General features: G+C 35.1%; 2 protein-coding genes across 10 annotated transcripts in view; one reads left to right on the top strand and one right to left on the bottom strand.

Moving 5' to 3' along the window:
- The window catches only part of tcf7 (transcription factor 7), a 66,487-nt gene extending 60,697 nt beyond the window's left edge, over positions 1-5,790 (top strand). For 5 of the 9 annotated variants that reach the window (XM_016451402.1, XM_016451405.1, XM_016451404.1 and 2 more), the window contains 3 exons: positions 190-238; positions 2,270-2,342; positions 5,493-5,790. In XM_016451402.1, coding sequence (XP_016306888.1) covers positions 190-238; positions 2,270-2,342; positions 5,493-5,724 — 354 coding nt within the window. In that variant the 3' untranslated portion in view covers positions 5,725-5,790. Of the gene's footprint in view, positions 1-189; positions 239-2,269; positions 2,343-5,469 lie in introns of all 9 variants that reach the window. The other 4 variants (XM_016451409.1, XM_016451407.1, XM_016451406.1 and 1 more) reach the window with 3 other exon arrangements.
- A 2,475-nt stretch (positions 5,791-8,265) lies between these two features.
- Positions 8,266-9,633, bottom strand: part of LOC107661767 (S-phase kinase-associated protein 1) — a gene marked incomplete at its 5' end in the record, with an annotated part of 6,484 nt that continues 5,116 nt past the window's right edge. The window contains one exon of the mRNA XM_016451534.1: positions 8,266-8,469. Coding sequence (XP_016307020.1) covers positions 8,281-8,469 — 189 coding nt within the window. The remainder of the gene's footprint in view (positions 8,470-9,633) is intronic.

The following is a 9,633-nucleotide window of genomic DNA, read 5'->3' as shown; positions in this document are numbered from 1 at the left end:
GAAAGTAAAAATGCACAAAGTTTCCTGTGAGGGGTAGGTTTAGGGGTAGGGTTGGTGTAGGGCAATAGCACATACAGTTTGTACAGTATAAAAACCATTACGCCTATGGAATGTCCCCATAAAACATGGAAACACAACATCTGTGTGTGTGTGTTGACGTCTTTCTCTGATGATCTCTCATCACCACAGGGCAAAAAGAAGCGAAGGAAACGAGACAAGCAGCAGGACTCTGGCACAGGTACATGTTTGTGTTTTCACATGCATTGAGTGCATTGAGAGTGAGTTCTGCACAGATCATGAGGAACATTCTTCTGTTTCACATACAAAAATATCAAAGATCAAACTGATCATTGAAACTGAATTCTGACTGGATGAGCCGCGTTCAGATCGCACACCTTTGACGCAACACTAGTGCACTATATTACTCAGCAGAAGAACAGTTATTTCTAATAAATGCTGATAATGCAGATATTCATTGAACTCTGGTGTCTTCTCATCAAGCTGCTGATGCAGCCCAGCCGTCACAATGAGATTATTCTGCTCATGAAACAATTCATTCTGACTGTCAACTTTTGATTAACATGCATGTAAACTAAAATTATTCTATATGTTTCTTATGTACCAGGGTTATTATCGTTAACTAAAACTAACTGAAATAAACCTGCAAGACAATAAAATAATAATGATACTTAAATAGCGCTGGTGTGAGGGGATTAAGAGATGCACACAACTCTAGTTCAAATGAGTACAAATTGCTCATAACTTCTGGAAGAGATAGCAGAGATGCTGGAGAAGGATGAAACGCTCCAGTGTGCATGATGGCTAATAAATGGTGCGTGCTTTGAAAGACTGCATGTTCAGCTGTGCACATCTGTGTAATATATACTGCAGCGTACACTTTCACTCAGAAATTGCTGGTAAATTTCACAAAAAAGTATGAAGTAACAACACTGAAATAAACATGACATCTTGAAGTAGAAAGACCTGAAATAGTTTTGTTTTTGTAAAACAATAATAATAACAACAATAATTTTTGTATGGAAGCTCGTTTCCGCCATGGGATAAAAAATAAAAATGGTAATTGCAACTTTTTGTCTAAAAATTCTGACTTGTTATAGTCACCTTTTATAGACTTTTTATAAGTATATAGAATTCTGGCTTTTTCTTGCAATTCTGAGTTTATCCCTCAAAAGTCAGAGTTTGTATAATTCAATTCTGACCTTTTCCCCTCAAAATTCTGAGTTTATATATCATAATTCTAACTTTTCATCAAAATTCAGTTTTTATCTCACCATTCAGACTTTTTTCCCCCTCAAAATTCAGTTTAACTCACAATTCTGTTTTTTCCCCCTCAAAATTCCAAGTTTTTCGCAATTCTGTTTTTTCCCCTCAAAATTCCAAGTTTTTCACAATTCTGTTTTTTCCCCTCAAAATTCCAAGTTTTTCACAATTCTGTTTTTTCCCCTCAAAATTCCAAGTTTTTCACAATTCTGTTTTTTCCCCTCAAAATTCCAAGTTTTTCACAATTCTGTTTTTTCCCCTCAAAATTCCAAGTTTTTCACAATTCTGTTTTTTCCCCTCAAAATTCCAAGTTTTTCACAATTCTGTTTTTTCCCCTCAAAATTCCAAGTTTTTCACAATTCTGTTTTTTCCCCTCAAAATTCCAAGTTTTTCACAATTCTGTTTTTCCCTCTAAATTCCAAGTTTGTATCTAGCAATTCCTTTTTCTCCGTTTTTTTTTCCCTCAGAATTGCAAGTTTACATCCTGAAATTCTGACCTCTTTTCTCATAATTGTTAGATATAAACTTGCCATTGCAAGTTGTAAAGTCAAGGAAAAAAGTCAGCTCACAATTCTGACATTTTCATTACAATTGAGTTTATATCTCACAGTTGTGTTTACATCATGCTGTTCTGAGAAAAGAAATGTAAACTCACAATTGTAAGAAAAAAGTCAAACTTGAGGCAAGTTACTTTTATTTTTTTATTCAGTGGCAGAAACAAGATTCCTTAGTTTTGTCTTATTTACAACTTTAAAAAAATATATTTGACAGTACAGTAGGCAGTGTGCATGGACTAGCAGCTGATATGATATTGCGTAGCTCTGTGTATTTGCAGTGGGCTTGGTTTACGTCTTGACTGTGATTGCTTTTCTCTCTCTCCTGGTGTTTGGACGGCTAACCTCTCTGCCTCGGCGGCCTCTTCTCCTTCTTCTCCTCTTCTCTCTGCCGCTGTCTCTCTTTCTCTGCACGCATGCTGCCTTTCACTCAGACCCCAGCTCACCAAAGAAATGCCGCGCTCGCTTTGGCCTCAACCAACAAATGGACTGGTGTGGCCCCTGCAGGTGTGTACGACTGTCACTAACAGCCCTCTGGAGCTCAGCAGCTCTGCTTTCATCAAACACTCACCTCACTGCTTCATCTGACTTTATGCTGTCCAGAAACCTTTGAGTCGCGGTCCTGTTTGAACCATCCGTAACTGTGGCACAGTGGTGGAAGAAGTGTTTTTAATGTAACTTATTGATTACTATTCATTCTAGCCAACACTAGTCAGTCAGAAAGATTAGTGCAGACTAGGGCTGCATGATTAAACAAAATAAATGGCTTAGTGTGATTAATCAAGTTACAAAGGCTGCTATTTAATTCATGCTCTAAGTTGAACCTTTAACATTTGAGGAATGACACAATACGATTAGTATTGTAATTTTATATTTAGAATTTATTTGTTATGTTATTATGTTATTTTTCTTACATATTATTTTTTATTTTACACTGAAATATTACAATATACAATATTTAAATTTTATTTAATTGTGATATTTTTATTTAGTAATCATAATATTGTTGTTGTTGTTATTTTATAGCCATATTGATATAATCACAAACTTTTGGATTAAATTGTGCATTACACCAACAGTAGCATTCCTTTTGTTATTATTATTTAGCAATACTAATTGCAGTTATTATTATAATTATTATTAATGAAATTGATATTATTTTATATCCATACTGATATAATCACAAAAAGTTTGGCCAAATTGTGCAGCCTTACAAACAAGACATTAAATTGTAATCACTTTTTTTTTTTCTCAGAAAAATTGCAATTCAATTTTTTCCCCAAATAGTGCGGCCCTTTAATGTGTATGTATGATCTAAAAATAAGCTTTTTAATTTATTACTAAAACTTAATATACACTATCAAAACATTATATAAAATGTATATCAAAACATTAAAATAACCTTTAATAAACAAAAATGTAAATATGTGGCTACAAATAGTATAAAAATGTATAAACATAAAAATGCATTACCATGCAAATGCAAAAATACTAGTTTTCATTTAGAGTAATCAATACTAAAATTCAACATTACACTCTTAAAAATAAAGGTGCTTCACGATGCCACAGAAGAAGCTTTTTTGTCTAAATGGTTCCATAAAGAACCTTTAACATCTGAAGAACCTTTCTGTTTCACTAAAGCTTCTTTGTGATGAAAGAAGGTTCTTCAGATTATTAAAAGGTAAGAAAGAGATGGTTCTAGGTGGAACCAAAAATGGTTCTTCTATGGCATCGCTGTGAAGAACCTTTGCTTTTAAGAGTGTAATTCTTGAGGAACTTACCAGTAACTCACACGCTCAAGCTCTGTTAGACTGGTTTGTGGTCATTTTGATCATTAAATCAGTGAGTTGTTGACTCGAGAACTGCTGTAATTCCTTCGGTCTGATTGCTGAGCCAATTCAGCAGATTCACTGTGAAGACTCAGTTTGTTCACGAACCAGAGATCACTATCTCGTCTCAGATGTCAGTTTCTTTAGTTCAAGGTGAGTTTTTATGAGGTAGCTCTGCAGCAGGGTTTGCAGACGCGCGGCCGAGAGAGTGTGTGAAGTGACTGATCTCCAGCGGCTCCTGACGGGGTTGGCACTGTGGTTTGCTCGTGCTGCGGTTTCCAGTCAGTAAGGCTTACGTGTTGCAATCGCTTTCAACTTTAACATTCAAAACGATTCCCTAAGGCAAGACGCTGAAGACAAAACCAGTGTTTTTTGTGCACCAGTCAGTTTTGAGATTCTGCTTGCGTTTTAGTGAAAGGGAAAACATGCAAAATACACATTTAAGTTTTACCTTATTACGCTTCATCTATTTGCATCTGTAGATTTCAATTAGAATACATATATTTAAAGGCGGTTTTATTCCCATGTATATTCTGAAGGTTTTTACAGAGGATTTTGTTCATCATTCACTTGATTTATATGTGACCCTGGAGCACAAAACCAGTCATAAGGGTCAATTTTTCAAAATTGAGATTTATACATCATCTGAATAAAGCTGAATAAATAGCTTTCCATTGATGTATGGTTTGTTAGTATAGGACAATATTTGGCTGAGATACAACTATTTGAAAATCTGGAATCTGAGGGTGCAAAAAAAATCTAAATATTGAGAAAATCATCTTTAAAGTTGTTCAAATTAAGTTCTTAGCAATGCATATTACTAATCAAAAATTAAGTTTTGATATATCTACGGTAGGAAATGTACAAAATATCTTCATGGAACATGATCTTTACTTAATATCCTAATGATTTTTGGTATAAAAGAAAAATGTATAATTTTGACCCATACAATGTATTTTTGGCTATTGCTACAAATATACCCCAGCGACGTAACACTGCTTTTGTGCTCCAGGGTCATAAATAACATTTTATCCTCCAATATGCTGACAAAATTAAACATTCGATTTCGCTTTATTCGATCTTCAGATTTCCGTTCTGGAAAAGCATGCAAATTAGTGCATTTTAAATTAGATAATGCCTCATTTGCATAACAGAAAACATGTAATCTATTAGTTAATAATGCAACCCAAAAGATAAAACGCAGTGATCAAGTTAAGAAGTTGAACACGTATATCTTTCATTTTATAATTCATGTTTTAAAATGTTACTGTAAATGTGACTGTTTATTAGTTGTATGAATTGCTGAGTGCATAAGTTCACATATAGTCCAGAATTATGAATCACGATCCCTCTTTTATTATTATTATTATTATTAACATCTTGAAGATTCTACAAACTTATGCACTCAGCTGTATTTATGCAGGACTAAATATCATTCCTGCTTGTGTTCATGAACTGATATTGATTTTTCATGTATTTTTCTTTAAAACTGTAAGTTAGGTTGAAATTCCTCTTGATATTTTAAACTTTATGCTTTGAGTTCGTTCAAAAATCGGTCGTAAATTTAGAGTGTGAACTTGACTGGAGTTTTTATTGTCATATGTTTTTAGGAAAAGCGTGTGATATCAGCTTGAAATTCAGTCAGAACTGTCGAATAAAGCAGTCCTTTTTTCACACGTCGGCTTTTCACACTTATTTGACACTATAATATTCTGGCATAACTGTTTGTTTTGTGTGCTCTTTATTTTCTGTCATTGTTGTGCAGTTCATCTTTGTGACGTTTCACATCCACGCTTTATTCACAGATAACTCTCTTGACTGTTCCTAGGAGGAAAAAGAAGTGCATTCGCTACCTTCAAAGAGGACGCTGCGCCAGCCCCCATTCTTCCGATGGAAGTGCTATAGACTCCTCCCCTTCACCTGTCAATCACCCGCCAAACCCCGCCTCCCCCACCAGCAGTCCCCTCCCACAGAGCGCCAAACGCTCCGCCCACCCACCCAGACTCTCGCTCGACTTCAGCAGAATTACAACAGAGAGCGCCGTAAGGCAGCCACAATGACTGACGGCTCGATCGCTGCGGAGACTGATCTCACGTTCTTCAAGTTCTCTTCACTTCAGTTTCCTCGGGACATGGGGCGTCCTCTCATCTTTTAGGAAGTCATGGAATTAGATTTCTGTGTGGATGAATCTCATGAAGAATGTCTTTTTCCCCCCCGTTTTCATTCATTTTAATGACAATTAAGCATATTGTATTCATTACCAATAATGCAAAAAATATTTTTGCTACTGTAGTTTGGAAAATATATATATATATATATACACACACACATATATACAGGGTTCAACATTTACACTTTTATATCCCGATACAGTTAAGCAGTTAAGGAACATTACACAGCAAGCGTGCTGTTTTCCCAAATATCAGCACGATTACAAATGTGATATTGATTTTATTCAATTCAGCAAACAAGAATTTTATATTAAACGAGTTACATTTTAGACACCAGTATTGCCAGTTTTTCTCCATTTTGCCAACAAAAAACGCAAAACCGTTGCAATTCTCTGAGCATCTTTGATCTGTTGAGCAAACAATTCAATGACTCGCTCGTTTTCTCATTCTTGACTGAATCAGCAGTTTGAACGAATCTTTTGAATGAATGACTCAAGACTGTCACTTACCGCCACCGACTGGTAGGTTAGTTTCATATTTATATTATATATGTATATATAAAACATTAATCTCATAACATTATTTTGCAGTGTAAATGCATTTATGCCACCTCTGTTTCATGATGTTTCATGTATGTGCATCTAAATGCAATGAAAAGATGTATTTGGCTGATACTGATTTTATTTGTTTGGTAGCAGCCGTTTAGCCACAATTACAGTAGTGGAAATGATTTTTTTTTTTTTGTGCAGTACAGTAATGTGAATTTTGGGGGAGATGTGCTTAACTGTCATCACAATCCCAAAAATCTGAATGGTCTAAATAACTTAATTTTCTTTGTGCAAAATGTATTTTTCTGCTAAAGCATGACCTGGAAGTTTCTTCATGAGATTCAGCCGTGTGTGGAGATTACTTTACATCACTGAAAACAGTGTCAGTTCTCACGATAACTCTTGTACAATCAAATAAGTGTTGTTAAACTTCATCTTTTATAGACTGAAAGGCCGTAAATAACTAAACTTTTATATGTTTTTATGTAAAGAGAAAAAAAAAGAAAAAACATTCCTTGGCTGTTTACTTTTAATGACACAAGTTCCATTTTTAATAGCTTTTGTTGTGTAGATCTGAAGTAGTCAGCTATGCCTTTCATCCATCCAAACGTCGCAGTATGAAATGAAGTGTTTACGTGTGTGTGTGTGTGTGTGTGCTTTCTAGTAATCATTCAGTGTTGACTCAGGTCTGTTCTGAAGCGATCATGTCATCTGTGATCTCCTGCCACACATCTTCAGTGTTAACATATAGCAAGTCATCGCTCTTTCTTTTACTTTTGATGTAACTAATCTCTCTATAGATTTATTAAAGTATTTTGAAAAATCCGTCTCATGGAGTTCTTTCAGTGGTTCACTCAAGTGGAACAGCATACTGTTATTTTTCTATGTATCGTGTGCATTCACCAGCAGCAGCAGTGTCCAGCTTGACAATTTTAGTGCTTTTATCGACTGTATAATGAACTCATTTGATCACACGGCATTGTTTTGCAATGCATTTTCACTGCTGTTTTTAATAAGACCAGAACAATATAATACTGCACAATATTTAGTAAGCTATTGTCCCATTACATCCACTGTTACAATTATTTGTTAACTGTAAACTACATTACTTAACATGAACTAACAATGAAAAATATGTCTAAAGCATTTGAGTTCATTTCAAGATTGTGAAAATGTATTCAAAGTTGTACCTGTTTCTGCCACGGAATAAAAAAAATGTAATCCAAAAGGTAGCTGCAATACTTCTCAAAATGCAAATAAAAATAAAGTCAGAATTGTGAGAAACTCAGAATTTTGACTTCCTTTCCCACAATTCCAAATCACACCACAATTTAACGTTTACGTCTTGCAATTGTTTTTTGCCAAAAAATTAAAAAAATTTTTACATTTTGAGTATCCCTCGCAACATCAAATTTTCTTCATAGAATTACCAGTTTATATCTCGCAATTGAGAAAAAAAAATCTAATCTAACTCTCAGCATTGAATTATGAATTAAGAAATATTAATCATTAATTCATAGCGAATTATTACGAATTATGATATTAACTGGTAATTGCAAGAAAAAGGTACAAATCGTCAGAAAAGAAAAAAGTTGCAATTACTTTTTTTTATGCCATAGCGTAAATGGGCTTCCATAGTAAGTTCATGTTAACTCAGGTTCATTGAATAATAATAACAATAAACCAGGCTAATATAAACTAAAAAGCTATTTTTGATCAAATAAATGCAGCCTTGATGAGCAGAAGAGGCTTCTTTAAAAAAACATAAAAAATCTTACTGATTCTAAAAGTTACTAAAAATGACAAAAACAACAAAATCATTCAATTTGACTAAAATAAAAATGAAAACAAGATATACAAATAAAAACTGTGAGACAGTATGAGTATCAACAGCACATTAAGACCATGCGTGACGGAGGAGACAGGAAATGAGCACTTGTTTTACCTGGGCTTCCTCTTCCTCTGTAAAATCATTTTTGATATTGAAAGTCTTTCTGATCTCCTCTGGGGTTTTGCCTTTGATCATGTTAGCAACCGTCTTGCAAGTAACATCTAGCAAGCCTTTGATGTCCAAGTAATTTGCAGCCTAAACAAAGGGGAGAGAGATTAAAGTGAGCTGCAAATGAAGACGTGGCCATCGTGTGGCGAGTCAACGCAGTGCTGCTTAACGCTCAACTCACGACATAAGAGTGAAGAGCACAAGACACTGATTCACAATGGAGCATTTCAGAGATGCTCACAGATGTCCCAAGTTGCAAAAAACAGAAGAGAACTTGATTATAAGTCCCCAGTGCATACTGATATTTGACAGATATATTAATATTGGTAAATGCCAGAAACTCAGAAATTGATATTTCATTGAAATCCTGCACATAATGGGAGATAAACGTCAGAAGTTCCATATATTTACAGGAAAGACATTTTTAGCACTACCATCCTTCTACCTTAAACCTGCGGACAAGTGGCCAATTGTTGTTTTAAAATTCATATATTTATTCCTTTTCGTAATGTATGTTCATACTAGGGCTGTCAAAAAAAAAAAATAGAATTTTGAATATTCGTCGAATTTAAAATAAAAATTCACATTCGAATGCAAAAATGTCGCATGATGTTGTTTGCAACGTTCTTCACAAACTTTTAATAAGAAGCACTCATTAATGAAAGACAAGCTTTAAGGGCAGCTGTGGCTTGCTGTCAAAATAAAAGTTTAACAGTTTATAGGGATGCTCCGATCGATCGGCCGGAGATCGGTATCGGCCGATAATCACATTTTAGGACTCGATCGGTACTCACTAAACTTGGCCGATCTCACGAACCGATCGCAATTTGACGACGTCAATGCGTGAGGACGTAAATGATTTGGCGCTGTAGTCATGTCATCGCCGGTGTGGAAATACTATGACATTTCGAGAAACAATGAAAAATTCTCTATTTGCCGTGTATGTTTCAAAGAAATCTCACAGGGCGGAGCATTATCCAAAACATTTAATACGACGAACCTGATTCTGCACTTAAGAACGAGCCACCGCGAGACGTATGGCGAATACGAAAAACTGGCAACTGCAAAAAAGGCAATGGTAACTATAACGCGACTCTCGCTCAGCCATCCATTACAGACGTTCTGAAAAAAACATGAACTTTACACACCAGACAGCAAGAAAGCTATGGCTATATTCGTGAAGATAATGGAATTTGTATGCATTGTAGTGATGCGCGGATGAGCTAAAACGTCACCCGAAGCTTCAAATAA

Source organism: Sinocyclocheilus anshuiensis, unplaced genomic scaffold, assembly GCF_001515605.1.
Source record: "Sinocyclocheilus anshuiensis isolate Anshui unplaced genomic scaffold, SAMN03320099.WGS_v1.1 scaffold207, whole genome shotgun sequence".
NCBI classification, from domain to species: domain Eukaryota; kingdom Metazoa; phylum Chordata; class Actinopteri; order Cypriniformes; family Cyprinidae; genus Sinocyclocheilus; species Sinocyclocheilus anshuiensis.
This window is presented reverse-complemented; position numbering and strand designations above follow the sequence as displayed.